This window comes from Anopheles aquasalis, chromosome 2, assembly GCF_943734665.1.
Source record: "Anopheles aquasalis chromosome 2, idAnoAquaMG_Q_19, whole genome shotgun sequence".
NCBI lineage: Eukaryota > Metazoa > Arthropoda > Insecta > Diptera > Culicidae > Anopheles > Anopheles aquasalis.
The window spans coordinates 69,098,147-69,115,646 of record NC_064877.1 but is presented as its reverse complement, the minus strand read 5'-3'; the positions used below and the strand labels follow the sequence as shown (position 1 = coordinate 69,115,646).

The 17,500-nt window shown below is 50.1% G+C and overlaps 2 protein-coding genes across 4 annotated transcripts in view; one reads left to right on the top strand and one right to left on the bottom strand.

The window, feature by feature from the left end:
• Positions 1–966, bottom strand: part of LOC126573192 (protein naked cuticle homolog) — a 66,501-nt gene extending 65,535 nt beyond the window's left edge. The window contains exon 1 of the mRNA XM_050233147.1: positions 928–966. The gene's annotated coding sequence lies outside the window, so the exon portion shown is untranslated. The remainder of the gene's footprint in view (positions 1–927) is intronic.
• Positions 967–12,303: 11,337 nt separating this feature from the next.
• Positions 12,304–14,946, top strand: LOC126573211 (uncharacterized). 3 transcript variants are annotated; one of them, XM_050233167.1, is made up of 6 exons: positions 12,304–12,745; positions 12,959–13,061; positions 13,165–13,398; positions 13,477–13,726; positions 13,811–14,296; positions 14,383–14,946. In XM_050233167.1, exons 1-6 carry the CDS (start codon positions 12,570–12,572, stop codon positions 14,901–14,903), a joined length of 1,770 nt encoding a protein of 589 aa, XP_050089124.1. In that variant the 5' UTR covers positions 12,304–12,569; the 3' UTR covers positions 14,904–14,946. The 3 variants fall into 3 exon arrangements, with proteins under 3 accessions (XP_050089124.1, XP_050089125.1, XP_050089126.1); XM_050233168.1 differs by lacking the exon at positions 12,304–12,745 and adding an exon at positions 12,776–12,824; XM_050233169.1 differs by lacking the exon at positions 12,304–12,745 and adding an exon at positions 12,839–12,870.
• Positions 14,947–17,500: the final 2,554 nt, after the last annotated feature.

Here is a 17,500-nt window from a genome sequence, read left to right as displayed (position 1 = left end):
CCCTTTCCATCCCCATCGAGACCAACGGCTTCACGATGGAGGCGCGCGGTGACGACGATGGCGGCTGCTGCGCGGCATTGCTTTATGCTTTGTTTTCGTTCTCCTCTCCGCCTCGCCGCCTTCACCACGCGCTTTCTTCTTCGTTCACCGTTCGTTCCGCCCGTCCTTCGTCCACCATCGCTGCGGTCTGCTCTGTGGGCCACGCACATCACAACACCGAATCTCTCGGAAACAACAACCCCACCGCCGTCCGTGGGGTTGAAGTTTCTTCTTTTCTGCCTTCGGATGGGGCCTGGCTCGAACAGTGCGTGTTGTTTGAGATTGTTTGCTGGCCCCGTTTTTACCTATACGCACGCACGCACGTACGCACATTAGCCTACATAGAAGACACCGTGGCCACCATCAACAACAACAACAACAACGACGACGATCACAACGCGACGCTACGGCACAACAGCACCACTACAACGGCAGGTTCCGAACGCACCACGAAATGTTCGCCTTCCGTTTCGAACGTGCTGCCGCCGCCGCCGCCGCCGCCATCGTCTTCATCGCCGCTGCGTGGTGGCTGGCGGCTGAGCGAGCATAGCATGAGCATAGGCCTTTTGGGCCTCACATCTCACCTGCGTGCATGCGTGGCCCGCGTTTTGGATGGGGTAACGGCGCTTTAAAGAACACAACCACACGCGAGTGCTAACGATTCGAACGATTCGTGAACACTGCACTATTGTTTTTCGTTCTTGATGTCACACTTCACATTCACGACGGTGGATTCGTGCTGCACGTGAACCGTGGCAGTAACACGTGAACCGTAACATATGCCAACACTTTGACGCCTCGGCCTGATCCGTCGGAATCGTCTCTTCCACAGCGCAAACAACGCAACTCCCTCGAGCAGCCGAGTTACAATATGCAACAATTAATTACCTGTATAAAATGGGGTAGTTGTTTATCCTGGGGTCGAGTTATATTTGTTTTTTTTTTGTTCCCGAACTTCCGAAACTGTACGCCGCACAAGACGCTCGCTAACGTGTCGCGCGGTGTTGTCGCGTCGAAGGATGAAGTTTGAATGAATTCCGAGAAAATGGAGACGCACGGTCGTACGGGAACGCGAGATGAATGTGAGTCGAGAGAGTCGAAAGGTGCGAGGTGAGTCTGTGTGCGTAAGCTCGCGATACTGTTACTGGCACATAAAAAGCACCACTTAGTGGATCCAAAAAAGATAATGTTTGTAGCGAGATAATTTTAATCAAACTCATTTCTAACCGTTTTCAAACTATGGTTAGTTTTCAATCACAGAAACTGAAACATCATTTTATAACAAAAGCATTATGTTGAATTATTTGTTCGTGAGTTTACGCAATCAATTGAAAAATATCACTTTTCATTAAACATATTATTGAAACATTTAACACGTTTGAGAAGGATCTTCCTTTCTGTCGGTCCCTGTAAATCCGCCACGTCTCTGTGTGCGTAATGTTTTATGTTTTATGCGTACAACGTACAGTCAGTGGCAAAAGATAGGTACCGCACGATGTTTGAATGTGTGCTCTGCGAGTTCATCTTCCATTAATTTTGATTCACTTTCCCGACAGAGAGAGAGTCAAAGTTCATCCATCTCTTCTCTCTTGATAACTCTGTTCGATCTTTTCTCTGTTTTTGATTAACCCGCTGAGCTTCCATCTCAGCGATCCTAGTCATGTGCCATTTTCTAATGTCCTAATCCCATGTCCTAAAGACAATTGAAGAAGATTAGTTCTACAAAAATCTATGCCCCATGGAAAGATCGCCAGTTCAACATATGACAAAATGCTCTGTAACATTAAAGTGTTGTTGCTGTTGAACAGCTCGTTTAATGCCTTTTACCAAACAACAAACTAGTTCAACTCTGTCCTAAAAAGCTACATTTCCCGAGGAGTTTTCCTTGTGTAGCTAAGCGCATCCACCGTCCGTCAACGAACGGCACAGATTCCACGGATTCGGAACGCAGCTTCGCAGCATCAACCACGCGGACAAACCGCGCGAAAGATCGGCCAGCACAGAGATCGAAAAGACGACGGGGCGTACCGGCATCCCGAGGCGTTGGGGCTATTAGCGCCATTAGTTACAATTCACGCCAAAGCCGCTGGCGGTGTGCGCACAACCCCCGTTCTCTACCGCCATTATCCACGTTGCCGTAACATCGGCCAGGAACGCGTCAATCATTCTTTGGACCCAGTGCCGTGTCGTCGTGCGCAGTCTTTGGTGGAGACCTGCAACCGCGAGGCCAGGGAACCCGGTCCAGTTCGAGAGGGGGGGCCAGAACGAATTGTTATCCTCGCTTTTGTTCCCCTCTCCCCCCTGGCCAAGGGCAAGCTCTCAGAGTTCGTGCAAAAGGCAAACGGCCGACATCATTGGTGGAAATAAAATTGCAATGAAGACGCAATTTGCTCTTTTCCCCCCAAGAACTGGAACCCCACTACTGCCACCTGCCCTGAACTTTACAAAAAAAAAAGAAGAGAAGAAAAACCACCGGTTACACCAGCATACTAGCTAATGTGTGATGTTTTGGGGTTCGAACTGTGGCTGCAGCAAATTATAGCTCCCTTTTTGGAGCGACGAAAGGAAATGCAAACGCATCGCGCAAAGAGTGTATCGTTATAATAATGAAAACCTTTGGCCCAATTGCAACCAAACAGGGCTCACACGGCGCCCCTGGGCCTGTGGAAGGGAATTAAAGTCAGCAACACGCAAAAAAAAACCGGCACCGCAAGTGCAGGTTTGAAGCGATCGCGAACTCTCGAACTCGAGTGGAGTAGCCCCGGCACTGTCGGAAGGTGTCGGTTATGGGTCGATCAAAACGGGGAGACAAATAAGCGAAAAACCAGAACCAGAACACCAGAACCCCAGCATCCCCTCTTGTTGCCGGCAGAAGTAAAAACAATGAACAAGGAACTATCTTCAATTTGGCACGGTCCCCCACACACATACACGCACCGACAACAGTACGGCCCACGATCGAGCATTTTTAAATTACTGCTTAATGTTTCCATCGATCAAAAAAAATTAAGGCCCCGCCAGCGTCCACGATCGCACCGCACCGCCCGTGGGAAGCGTGGAATGGTAAGGGCGAGCAGGGGTAAGGATTTCCCTCGATGGCCCCCTGCATGGTCCAACGGTTGGGACCCGTGAACCCTCAATTTGGATTGGGACGAAGGGAAGACCCTTTTTCTCTACGAGGTTAAAGATACAAAAAGTGCGCACGCGAGAAAGAGAGTGAGAAACGGGAAGACAAAATTACAATCTCGAAACAAAAAGCATCTCCAACAACACGAACGGTGCGAGGTGTCCGCCGTTCCGTGGGTTGCCTTGAAGCGCATCTCTTCATCTTCACCTGCTGGCTGATGGCTCCGACCGAGAGCTCCGACCTACCGACCGACCGACCGACCGACCGACGTTGAGGCACATTAGGGATGATAGTTGTAATTAATATCGCATCCTACGCATTTTCCAGCCCGGCCTGGGTTCTGTCGCGTGATGCCGCCTTCGGTGACTTCGATGAGCGTGGCGTTAATTTATCTCTTCTTTTAGAGCGCACCGCAACGACAGTAGCACCATTAGCAGCAGTAGTAGTAGTAGTAGTAGTAGCAGTTGGAGCACGACGATAAAGTGAAGGAATATTTTTGAAGCACAGAAAACGAAACCCAAACGAAGAGAAGAGATTAACAATTAGTAAAACAAAAGCCATCGGGCCGTTGAACGACGGCAGCGCACATCAACTGTCACCGAACGTGGGGCCTTTTTGGGAGCCAGTATCCGGGACTTAAGATAATGCTGGTTCAGTTTTTTGTTTGTTTGTTTTATCTCAGTTGAAGTGCACACCCCGTGCACTCCCGATGGCATTTACATATCAAACACGCAATGCACTACCGACGTGCCACGTCCTCGACCACAACTCTTCGCTCAAGACCAATCGGTAATGGACGCACCGCATATCGAACACCCTAATGGCTTCATTAATTCACCGACTTAACCCTAAACATGGGCCCGGCGGGAAGGCGGGAGCGATTCCGATAGCAACTCTCGGACCGAGGGATCCCGGTAGTAAAGTAGATCATGGAGCGCATGCAAAGATCAAACGAATTTCTCATCGGCATTATTCACGTCACATCAGGACGAGGGCCAGGCGCAGGACGGGTTTGGAAAGTTTTAATTCCCGGGTAAGATCAAAACCGTTTTGCTTGGTTCGTTTAATCAAGCTCCAAGCGTAGCCACGATGCTCGTGGCTTTGATGGAAAACATTCTGTTAATTGTTTTCGTTCGAGATGAAACAAAGACCCATCCCTTGGTGGTCTATTTTCACTCGTTCGGATTCCCTACGTATGTGGAATATATTTTAAATGCACCATGCACTGGCTGTCTGCCTCTGAACTGTTTGAAGCATGAGGCAGTTCCTCTTCAACACAGACGAATGCTGCCGACTGTGTTACTAGCCCAATGCGCGCGAGTAATGAATGCTGCTCACTTCAAAGACCTACTTTCCTGTCGTTGTGTTGTCGTTGTTAGAACAACTGCGACTACCAGGCGGCGAGAGCTTTGGGTCAGCAAAAGTAGAACGAAGAGTAAACTTGCCGACTGGCCAGCTGCTGACAGGAAGACAGGAATGACATATTGTGTCCGTCCTGTTAATCGAGCTGGTAGCTTATGGTGTTGCCGCTCGAGAGACCGACAGAACGCTTAATCATCCGGGGGGATCAGGTGTACCGGGCGCAGATCTGGCACTGATTCCGGGTGCTGCCACCGGAAATCATAACCTTCGCCGAAACCTTACGCAACACGCAGCAACGTGGAACGTTGCGAACATTTTAATTAGTCTCCTTTCGCCTCGCTGTCCTTCTTAGGATCCACGGCAACGGTGGTATGTCTTCGCGATCGTGGCGCGCGGGACCATGCCGTCCATCATCCATCTCGAAATCTCTTGAAATCGCTCATCGCGGTGGCGCAGCTATCGCCGGCATGCGATCATCGCTCGTTCGCTCGCCTGGAGCCCGTACGCTGGGACCGGATCCCCCTCAAAACATACGGCAGCGACCGGGAGGCGAGTTTCTTGCGGTCACGAGAAGGGTTCCCCGCACGGGCGCTGCCGTTCGCTGATTGTTGTCCATCGGCAAAAGATCAAAGCGCCGGCACGGTACGCGGTCGTATGGCCTCACAGGAATGGCTCGGAACCCGGGCTTTCGGAGCCTAACCTAACATTTAGCGTCTAGGGGCGTATATAATTTTTCAACAACAACAAGAAAAGAGAGAAAAAAAACGAGCTCCTCTCCTGGAGCGACCGGTGGTGACCACGCAATCGGTGATGGGGACACCCGGCATGAGGGAGTGCGCGCTCGCAGGAGCTTCCTACTCTGGTCTCTACTTTGCCGTTTTTGCTCTTTGCTTTGCCGCTCGAGACGTTCGCTTATCGGCGCACCGTTGTCTTCCACAGGGAGTCAGCGCCGCTCCACACTCTAATGCAGCAGTTCCCTCCGCAGGGGGAAGGAAGAAACGGACGCGACGTCGATCGGGAAAGATCGTAAATGGGTTCCCGATACGGTGAGAGAAGGGGAGAGGAAGAGATGAAGCCGAAAGGATTATGCCCTCCTCCGGGGCGGCATCAATTAAATGGCGGCTTCATTATTGGCGGCTCGAAGCGAGCACAGGCGGCACGGGCACGCACCAGGCCCCATCACCGAACCGACGCAGCATCACCCTGAACAGCAACTCTCGTCATTGGGTCGAACGATCAAAAGCCATGATCTTCGCGTGCACAATTCACTGGCCATCGTGCGGTAAAAACAATCTAACTGGTGAGCCCGCAGTTACTTGAAGCTTCCACGATGGTTCTCCCTTCGCTTTTGGGGGCCAAACAGTCGCTACTGGAAAACGTAAAACGGTGATCAATTCCTGGAAACGATTTCTCAAAAATAAAAACCAAAAAAAACACCGAATGAAAAAAGGACGTCACCTTAGCAGAGCAGCGATCCGGACCGGGCAGCAGGTTGCCTCGATCATAAAAGAAGGCCCACAGAATGCGCAATAAAATGAATGGGAAAGCGAGAATGCATGATCAGGAGCAGCCAGAGCAACGGCGCTGCGATGACTTGGATGCGCAACAAGCGAAAAACCTCGCATCGGAACGGCTTGCGCTGGGAGTGGTGTGAGGCTAACTTCAGTGCTGCAACCATAGCGACAGTCCTGATCGCATGTGAGGGATTAGCAAACGAAATCGTAAATATGAGTTTTTTTTTGGTTTTTAGATTTAGGCATCTTCGGACAATAAAAATCATCTAAATGATTAAACCTTATCCCAGCAGTAGACTTGAAATGAAATGAAAATGAATTGCTTGTGAAAATGAATTACTTAAGCTAAGGACAACTTTTCTTATTTAAGGATGTTTTCTACAAATTCCCTTTAATAGCTATTTTAGCAGCTATTTGACAATCTGAAGAATCCATGGAAATATGCTCAAAACCTCTGATTTTTAGTTCCAGAAGCCTCTCTCTCAAACGCAGCAACGATTGATGTACTAAAGCCTTTTCTTAAATTATCAAAAAAATAGTTAAAAATTCATGTGCTCATTGTATAAAACCATTGAGATTTTTTATAACCATCCCTGTCCGTCTGTCGGCATCGGAAGAGATCACCTTTGAGCGGCGATAGCGGCGGCGGACACAACACAATCGCGCCCAACTTGTCTGGCAAGGTGTGATTTCGATGTTGTTAAGGTTCCCCCCGTGCTCCACCTCCCCGGTTGACCATATTTTAATATTTTAGATCCTTCAGGCGCATGATGGCGATGGCGGTACGTTCGTCCGCCATTATGATCGTGACGCCCTTCGTTTCGTTTGGGGCTAGAAGTCGGAGCCGCTTCGCCGCTTCACCATAGACGCCTCAGTCACCATAGACGACGGCTTTCGGTGGCTGTCGAAGGTGTAAAATTTAGCATTTCCGTGGCAGTTGGGTCCATCGGACTTCGGTATTGGGCCGCTCCGGGCTGTCTGGGCGAATGGGCCAGCCAGACCAGCAGAGAAGAGAAGCCGCAGCCAGACCTGAAAGCGCCTGGAAGCGCCTGCTTCCTTTGACAGGTATGAATTATTTTAACACATTGTGCGTCTCCTATCTCTATATATATGCGCTTCGCTGCGTGGACGCTGGCTCAAGACAACCGAGCCAGCGAGCCAGCCAAAAATTAGGACCATCTTCTTTTGTTTTCGATTTCAGCTCCTAACAGACACGCACACCGGGCGGGGGGCAGGGGAGTGGGATCGGAAATTGAGGGTTTTCTCTGTCGTTTCGCTCGTTCGTCCTCCCTCGTTTTTCGCGACTTCAGTGCGTCGGCGACGGCGGCGGTGGGACAAAGAAGATGATACATTAATTTATGTGTCTTCGATAGGCCGCGATGGTGGCGGCGACGGCAGATAGCGACCGTATGGGGAAGATCTCGGCCGTGCGCCGAACGATTAAAAGCCACGGACACGATCGTCATGCGAGGCCTGGCGGTGCTTTTGTTTACTGCGCTGCTGTGAAGCCGGTTGTCTTATGGTTGGTTTTTGTTGTTTTTGTCGGCGATATAATATGTTTTCTGCTTTGCCAGTTGTTATAACACTTATTTTGAAGTCTCTACTGAGTGTGTTCAAGTTTTTTTTAATTTTTATTAAATTCTTCTTCCAGTAAGACCCCAAAATGGTTTCTACACAAACAGTTATCTAAGAAAAGAACTAAAATCGAGAAATCTGAAGACTCACTATTGCATGTTTTCCCTAATTGTAGTGCTCATAAACGGTATTATCTTAAATCTATGCTCTTCGGAACTCATCGCGTTCCAAACAAGACAGTTTTATGTTAGGAATTTACATTTTTTGTAATCTCTCCTGCAATACATCTGAGGTATGTTGCTCAAGCTACCCGTTATTGAAACTATTTAATGTCTATTTTATAAAAACAAATTTGAAAACCAAACTCCTTCAAAATGCCAGATTAACGACCAGAACGATCATTATTTAGTGAGTATAGTAAATAACGGGTTTTTAATAAATACTTATCGCAACATCTATCACATAATAATTACATTCGGAACAAAGCAACAAGCTGAATCAACCCAGCCAGATGAGACTGCTCGTCTAATTCCTTTTCAGAGGATTAAAACATTAGCAAAACCCCTGCACACAACATAACGGCAACGCATTACTCCTACCTCACTCCTACCAAAAAGAACAGTTAATCTCCAGAGCAGCTCCTTTCTTGGGGAGATCTGCAAAGTCCACACTAATTCCCGCTCCACTCCATCTCACTCCGACGAGCGTAATCTACGATAGAAGGATGAAAGAAACCACTTCCTGGTGTTTCTGGCCAACACACAAGGCGCCAGCCAGTATGCATCCGGAAAGTCCGATGTCCTGCTGTCGACGATTGCAGATCCAATTGCTACAGGAACAGAGAACCGGACGATACAGGAACCGGTATCAGGGAAGTGTGCACGGGAAGTGGGGGGCGGGTGATACGCCACAGGCTTCTACGCCGAGGAGTTCTCTTCTATATTTATACATCGGCTGAAGGGTCTTAATTAAAGGGTTCGTCCAGCCAGTACTCGCAGGTGCAGGCAGGAGGCGAGATGCAGAGCCTGCGGGACGGCCACGAAGATTATTATGCTTCGGTCGGAATATTGTTCTTTGTAATTATGCTGCGCGCTGTCAGCCCCCCCCCCCCCGGGGGTGGCGGTGGTGTAGGTCACTGTCGGTTGGCGATGGCTGGCAACGACGTGAAGGCAACAAGAGAAGAGTCTTTTGCAAGACTTCTTGCGACCCTCTTGCGTGGTTGTTGGCACGACGTCCGTTGTCGTCGCGAGATGTGTGCGGTGTCAGGATGGGATGCAGACAATTTTACACACTCGGGAGCGAGATCGGGACGAGTGATGTGCCGCTGCCCCCGCCGCCGCTGGCTACTACTCATTCCTGAACCGGCTGGGCCAGATGTTGGCTTTGGTCGCAGTCAAAGTTGAAGTCACCATCACCGGAACTAAGGTCGAACAACTGCAACAACACCACCTCCAACGTGCCTTAAAGCCCAAGCGGTTAAAGTACTTTTCGGATTTTGTTCCTTAACTACACCACACACCCCAGCACACGCAACACAAGACTGCCGTTCCCCCTCCCCAGCGCGGACAGCATTCTGGACCCGCGAGCCAGTGGTCGCGCGGGATTGAGGCACATCAACGAGACGTATAATGGTCGCTTTGAAGTTTGCCGCCCCCGTTGCGGCGATGGGCTATTTGTCGGCAAACCACCAAACGCCGGCCGACCGACCGACCGACCGACGGACAGCCAGACAGGGTGGCGTGCCGTAGCGGAATGGGGTGGGTTGGACACGACGGCCCCCGTTTTCTTCTCGGTCTTCCGGACGTCCAGAGCGAGCGAGTGACTCCGGAGGGGCACTCCGGAGAAGAGGTAGCGTCGTAGCCGGGGTTCGTGTTCTTGGCCAAGGTTGCGAGCAAATCACTTGCCAGGCAGCCGTCCGGTGCGGTTTAAGGTTCGATTCGAGCACGAGCATCGAAATAAATTATAGATATTAATTACATTCATACTCGTGTAAATAGTTGCAGCCGCATTTGCACCGTGCCGCCCTTCCACCGTCCGTCCATCTCGTTCGCTCACATTATTCGCCATAATTTTGCGTTGCAAAATAATCGCACACCGGGCTGCCGTTGCTGCTTCCCTTCTTTTACCACCGCCGTGAGCCACGTTCCATCTGTCACACCGGGACCACTCTACTGGGGCTGCAGGCACTGCCGGTCGGTTTGTTTCCCTTTGATGTTGTTCCGCCACGGAGGAACGGTCACGAGATCGTTTTAGCCACGGTCCTCCTGACACATCATTGCGCACACGCGAAGGGCCTCTTCCGCCGGACTAGTGCGGTGCTTGACTTCAGGACCGGCCTGTTCGACGCTGCTAAATGCGAAGGCGCAGCTGATGACCGATGCTGTTTGATGCCTTTCGTGTCCTCCTCCTACTCCTGGTCGGGGTGGGGATCAGCTTAATAGACTGCGTGGTGTCGATGGTAGGATCGAGTGCGTCTTAAGGGGCTGATTCGGGAGCATTATGAGTTTGTGTTTCGTATCGATCGCCCACATATTAGATGATCCTAGTAGCAAACAAATCTGCTGGTCCTTTGTAGGGTTACTGTTTCATTCTGTTATTATTTTTTACAACGATGTTTTAGTTGATTAATTATTGAAATATTTTATTGTGATTTTAATTTTCACTTCATGTATCTTTTTGTCAGGTACGATTAGACTGCAAATCGAGGTTGAGGATGGACAAATAGTGGCATAAATTATTGCACATTGCATCGGTAAACAGCATGCTGGGGATGCTGGACTGCTTTTCGTTATTTTTTTTTTTCATTATGGAGGTTTTAAACTTTAACAGTTCTTTCGCCACTTTCTTAAATAAAGTTAAAAACTATTTTTCATGTTAACCTATGCTTTATGTTTACTGTATCTTATTATATCCGTTTGATTAGTCCGGTTTTCCTGATAAATTGTGTCATTTTCTTTTCATTTTTGTTTTGGTTGTTTAAATCTATTTCTATTTTCCCTAATAGACCGCATTCTTCCCTTTGTTTATCGTATTTGATGCACTATTCTATTATGTGTTTAACGGTAATTTTAGTTCCACAGGTTTCGCATAGAAGTCCATTCTGGTTTGTGTGTTTGTTGTGTGTAATTTTTGTATGTCCTATTCTTAGTCTGGTTAGGGATTTTTGTTCTATTGTTATAATTCTGTCTTTCCATGACCTTGTGGATTTTTTAATCTGTATTAGTTTTGAGTTTTGTTTTTCGTAATCGATTTGGCATGCGATATTGAGTTGGGTTTTTATGTATTTTTTTGCATCACTTGCTGGGGTATATGTTTCTGTGGAGGTCGATTGTGCGTTTGTTTTTGGTATTTCGTTTTTGTGTATCCAGCAGAATACTATTGATTTTTGTTGTGTTTATTGTATGATCCTATTGATCCAAGGATGTGAGCTGTTTCGATTTTCAATTGCTTTTAGGCAATTTTCTGCATTTGTGAATATTACTATTTCTTTGTATTTGTTGCTATTTTTAGTTATTGCTGTGAGTATTGCATGCGCTTCTGTGGAAAATACAGAGCATGTTGGTGGTAGTATGGTTTTCTCTGTTACATTTTGCCCTATGACGTAGCTGCATGCTGCTTTTCGTTTGATTTCGCTACAAAATCGGGAAACGCTTAGACTCTTGTTAGTTGTTCGTTATTATTGTTGCAACCAGAACATGATTCACATCAGCGTTTTCTTCTTAGAACTTAGCAGCCTCTCCACTAACCTAGCAGCTTGGTACAGATTCCCTGCCTCTTCACTGTCACGTATTCGAGATAAGAGCACCTTAAACGAACTTTGTTCTACCTTCTCAGTGGGTCATCAGCGAGCATCCATTGTACAAATATGAGTCGGTTCGTAGAAATTAGAATATCATCTTTCAATATTTATCGACGCGCCATACATATAGCGATCGGACTACCTTTGTGACATCTTCATGATGGCACTTATCCTTTTACACTTTGCATTCCTCTCTCTCTCTCTCTGTATCGAAAGCATACACGGAGAACGGAGGGTCACTAGTTATTCCTATCATTTACACAAATAAAACAAAACCAACTATCGAAACCAAAACGTGACAAACGATAACGAGGCACATGCTGGGGCACATGCTCGCTCATCACAATAGAAACGAAAAGCGGACGGCCCTTATCGTGACAATATGCTGGTGCATCTGCGTGCGCCGCAACGACAACGACAAGCAGGGACATGAATCACCAAGCGGGTAGCGCAGGGTGGTATACCTGATGTAGGGTGGTGTCGTCTGCTCTATATTTACCCGACCGTACCACCCACATGCTGCGTGGCGGGGGAGGGGCAAGGGTAAGCAACTGAAGCCCACACTCACCCCGATCACCGTATTGGTGGTAATGTATGCGTCACGGATTGCGACGAGACCAGAGAGAGAGAGAGGGAGAGTGTTCGTTATCACAAGCGTCCGCCAACCTTCCCCGGGAGGGAGATGTTAAGAACCTTCCGCTACACTAGTGTGCACGAACGCTGTACGCTTCTATCGGCTTATCTTATCAGGCCCACAGGTGCCAGTGAAACAGTATGAGCTATCGCTAAGGAATCACAAACACAGCCAGAAGATTCGATAACAGCATGGAACCGGAGTTCAGTGTGACTCGCTGGTTGGTCGCGGTGTCGCTAGTCGCTATTCGCACTCGATTTGGACCACACTCGATGCTGTCCGCGGTGGCAGACAGGAAGGATCATCACATACAAAGAGAGAGAGAGAGAGAGGGACTGAGGGAGCAAAGCAGTGGAGAGAAAGAGTGAAAGAGAGTGAATGCGTGTGCAAACATGTGAACACCTGTGGAACGGGAACAGTGCAGAACAATCGTCCTTTTACCGCGGTGTTCCGTGGTCTGCTCTAGTGCCAAGACGTGGAATAAACTGCAAATATAGAGCACTTCAACGTTAGTACAGCATGGCACCGAAATCGAATATCGCTCAGAACGTGCCGGTGGTGCTGCTGATCGTGCTACTAACCATGATGGCTGAACTTGTTGTGCCGGCAGTGCTGGATGCCGACCCTGGTGCTGAATATTGTCCCAAAATGTGCAGCTGTGATATACTCGACGGACTGAAGCGGGCAGACTGTAGGTAAGCGACCGCTGGGGAGCGAAAAACATGTTTGGACTGGAAATTAAATCGTCTAGGGGAACAGGAAGGTTACCACACCGTTAGTAGGTTGACTGCGCGGTTTGACTTATCATTCGCTCGTCTTGGTAGCTCGTCTCACTCACACGATTGCTGATGTACCTCCACATTTCTCCCACCGTTTCGATTCACTGTTCTTCTTCTCTGCTCCACTAGCAACGAACATCTTATCAGCACACACACCGGCATACCGAGTGGGGTGGAAATTCTCGATCTCAGCCTTAACATGGTATCTTCGATTGAAGACGATAACCTGGCGGTAAGCACCCCTAGCGGCGCCAAGTGACTCACGTGGAGGCACGTGGCCTTTATGGAGCCAGATGCATGTTAACTATTGCTCCCCACCCTCTCTACACTTCCAGACCTATGACAATCTGGTGAAGCTCTTTCTGTCGGAGAACTCCATCGAAACGATATCGTTGAACGCGTTCGCCGGTTTGACGCGCCTGACAACGCTCGACCTATCGCACAACCGGCTGGAACAGCTGGATGGGCAGCTGTTCGAGCGGAATGGCCAGCTGGTGGAGGTGAATCTAGCGCACAACAATTTCATGACACTCTCCAATCGACCATTTCTCACGAGCAGCTCCATTAAGGTAGGAGCACGGACGGGAGTCATCCAGTGCGACGATGACTCATCCTAATTCCGGTTCGGTTCGGTTCCGATTTTACAGATGCTCGATCTCTCCGGCTGTCGAATACCGCAAATCTTTGATGCGACATTTAGCGAACTACCGAACCTGCACCGGCTGGATCTTTCGAAGAACGTTATGATTAGTCTGTCGCCCGTGCCCTTCGCCCAGCTGTGGAGACTTGACACGATCGAGTTGACCGATAACCGGTGGAACTGTGGCTCAAAATCGGTTCGCAACACAATCCGGTCGCTGAAGAAACAGATAGCGACGATTCACGTGGAGAACTGCTGTAAGTAGCGTGGAGTGTGGCTGTGTCTGGAGCTGTAGCTTCCATGTTTTAACCGAATTTAATGCTCTCCTTTGTACCGTACAGTGCTAACCGATCGGGATTCGTGGGGCAACGGATTCGAGCGTATGCTGGAAAATCCGACCGGAAGAAACGATCGGGTGGAAGTACCGATCGAGGAAGTATGGGGTAACGGTACGGGCCGGAAGCGGCACGCCGGAGTCGTTTGGCCAAAGTTCATGAACTACACGTGCTCGTTCCGTGAAAATGATCCTGCGTCGCAGGAGTCCTGCGATCAGTTCGTCGAATGTCAGCTGTCGTTCGGTGAGCTGTACAATCAGCTGCTGTCGCGCCGGAACGCAATCCACGGTGGGCGTGCCCGACAGATGATCTTCTTTGCCGGTGTGGTTGTGGGAATGCTGATCGGATCCTTTGGCACCTACATCATCTATTGGGCGGTCAGGAGTTGCCGCAAGCGCCGCTCCAACCCGCAGCAGACTGCCGCCTCTGATGAACGGAAACAGTTCCATCAGGAGCTCAGGAGAGAATTCCAGGCTCGCAATCGCTTTGCACGTAATTTATTAGCTTTTGTTAGGTTTGGCGTTAGAGTATAGTGAGCCAGCACACTAACGAACTATTGCCATCGTGCCTCATTGCAGATAGTCGATTGAAGGAGTCGCCCATCGCCGAAAGACACGGACGCACGAGGCGTGGAACGCTGGACGAGGAAATCTATCAAAACCACGAACACACGCGCCAGTTTCTGGTCAATCTGTTCTCCAAACGACAACCCCGATACGTGCGAAACAACTCCCAGATTGCTAACATCAACAACCGACATGTTCCGCCGGCCGCCACACGCGAACCACGTGATCCGCCGGCGTTGCATGGCGGCAGCCCCGCGGTAGAGCGTGCGTGGAACGAGCAGAACAGTGAAAATTTCGAACGAGAACGAATGCTCATCCAGGCGAGTGCGATCGAGGATCTTTCACAGCCGACCTGGGTGAGCATAAGGCCGACGACGACGACGACGGCGACGAGTATCGGTGGGACGTTGCCGCGTAATTCACGGCCGGCCCAAGAGTTACCGACCACTAGCGAAACTCCGCCGCCCCCATACGCTGAATTTGCCCTGAATATAGAACCAAAGGAAGAGCCGAACGGCACACGCGAGTATTGACAAAAGATATTTTATGTAGATCTATGAAGCCTTTTAGTTTCTAGTAAGTAAATTACGAATGTTAAGAAGTATTTTTTTAAAAACTAATAAAAAAATTGTTTAAGCTCCCGTTGGGCCCCCCGGTACGTGAGAGATAAAAGTACCGACACATGGTTATCATTATCCTTAACCTTTAATGAAAATTAATGAATGATTATCAATAATATCGGAGGAGTTTATTGGAGTATTAAGTATTATTGGCTTCCGCTTACGCACCAGCGATCGCACGTGGCAGGAACCGGAAGCGCTTCTTGGGTGGCGGGGGTGGCCGGAACCGGAAGGGCACGTTGCCCGGTGGGGATGGGGGCGGTGATAAAACAAACTTGTAGATGGAAACGTGGAAAATGAGTTGCGCACTCGACTTACCCATTTCCGACCGATTTCCATTTCCACATTTTCCTCATTTTTCCTCATTTTTTCTCGTTTTCGGGTTGTTTTTCGTTCGCATTTTTTGTTTATTATTTTTGCATTTGTGTTTCGCCGATTAATTAATCAGTGATTAGTAATGTGGAGTAAAATCGCCTTTCGCCACGTCATCTCTCCCATCAGCTCCCACCGCCCAATGATTGGATCGAATGGATGGATTTGCGGTAAATGCGATTAATTTATATGCAAAATAAATTTAACTTATCTCACCCACCCTCCTTCTCAGCTACTCCTCTAGCAGTCTATGTCCGCTTGCCCCGATTCCATGTGCGTACGGCCGGAGTGTTTGTTGGCGACCAGAAACCCAAAGACGCCGATTTCATGCGCTGGTTTGTGGAGAGCGCAAACCAAATCACTCATCTCCCAGTGATCCTGACCCAGTCCTGCCGTGCATCCCGGTGCAACTAGCCCATTTCATCGGCGATGCTGAAGCACGTGCGCTGGTGATGGGTAAGAACAACATTTTGAGCTTAACTTGATCAATTTCATTCTCTCAACATACTCATCTGCTTCTGGCACTTACAGGGACGGCTTCTTCGACCGCAGCGGATGCGTGTCCGAAAGGGCAGTGCAAGATCTGGCGTGTAGGGAACGTGCCGCACTACCCGCTGGAGGCAGGTCCTGAACGGGGTGAGGAATGCTTCTTGGCGCCCCCGGCCAAGAAGAAGTTTGTGTGCCGTCCGTCGCCCGTGCACGAACTGGCCGCATTCCACCCCGCGTGAGGGACGTTATCGTGTGCGACCTGGTGCACATGTTGTACCAACACATCATGCCGACGATACTGCTTCATCGCACCAAGAATCAGCGGCTCCTCAAGTGCATCAAGGCAGCGTCTCGGTGTTTGCCCACCGAGATGCTCGCTGAGATACAACATGCCGACCTAGACTCGCTGACGCGGAAAGAGCTAGGCTTTGCATTTGTAGTGGGTGTGACTGCCTTTGAGAACCACTTCTCGGCCGCCATGTTCGAGCTGTTCCTGAAGCTCTGGTTGGGGGTGCGAATGCTGGCCATGGATGCGACGGCATTCAATCTGCCCGCCAGCAGCACGCACCTGAAGGAGTTCGTTGCCGGGTCGGCGAAGCTTTTCCGGCCAGAGCAGCAGGATCCGGAACAGCAAGGCACCAGCTACCACTGCCACATGCTCCTCTATCTGGCTCGTGAGGCCAAAGAGCACGGTGTGCAGAGTATGGCCGCCTTTGAGGAGCACATAGCCAAGTGCACCTGCCTCGGGGCCGGCAAGGACGATAATGTGGAGGACAGCCATTCCGCGATGCCCCCGTTCCAGCACGGCGCTGCAAATGCCGCGCTTCTCGTTGGACTGCGGCAACGAACGGGATGCGTGGTTTCTAACAACGACCGGCCAGCTAGCCAAGGCCGTATGCATGAAGCCACACCTGCAGTTGGTAGGAGCCCGTGTCGTCGAAAGCCTTCCTGCCGCTGAGTACCATGGCCTGTCCGTCCCGCAGGAATTCGGCCTGTTTGTCTTAAAAGTTGGACAGAATCCGTTTGCGACGGACATCCGCGCCAAGATGGTATGCCTGAAGAATGAGAGCGCGTGGATCACGCCGACTTTTAAGGTAAGAGCCCACGCGGGGCGAAACCGGGATGGTGGCTCAATCATCATCACACACGCTTCCCTTCCTCTTGCAGATGCCATCTCCACCATTCGTACCGTTCGGCCATCCACTGCCATCCACTGCCACCGGCGAGACGCCTCTCTTGGTCTCTTACGCTTGTGGGCCACAAACCGACGACTTGCTGCCTCCGAGCTACGCGACACGATATCGCTGTTGGCCGAGGCCAAGAACATCCTTCGCCGATAAGCCGCAACCACCACCCCGCGGCTAGAAAACGTCTCCGAACGGTGGCCGGAAGTTCAGATTCAGGACCGGAACACCCGAGTCAGCTTCAAGCCCGATCCGGGCCTCGTCCATCGTTTGCTGTGTGGTGCACGGAGGCCACCGATCGGTGCGGGGCGCTCGTTTACGACTCCTCGACTGAGCTGCCTGGTTCTGCCGGCAGCCAGCAGTGCACTTTACTGGCCGTGTCCGCTGTCCAGTCCGGACACTTACCGGTCCGGTCCAGTCCGGTTTCGTTTTTTGCGTCGCTCGCGGTCCGTGCTCGCGAGGGGC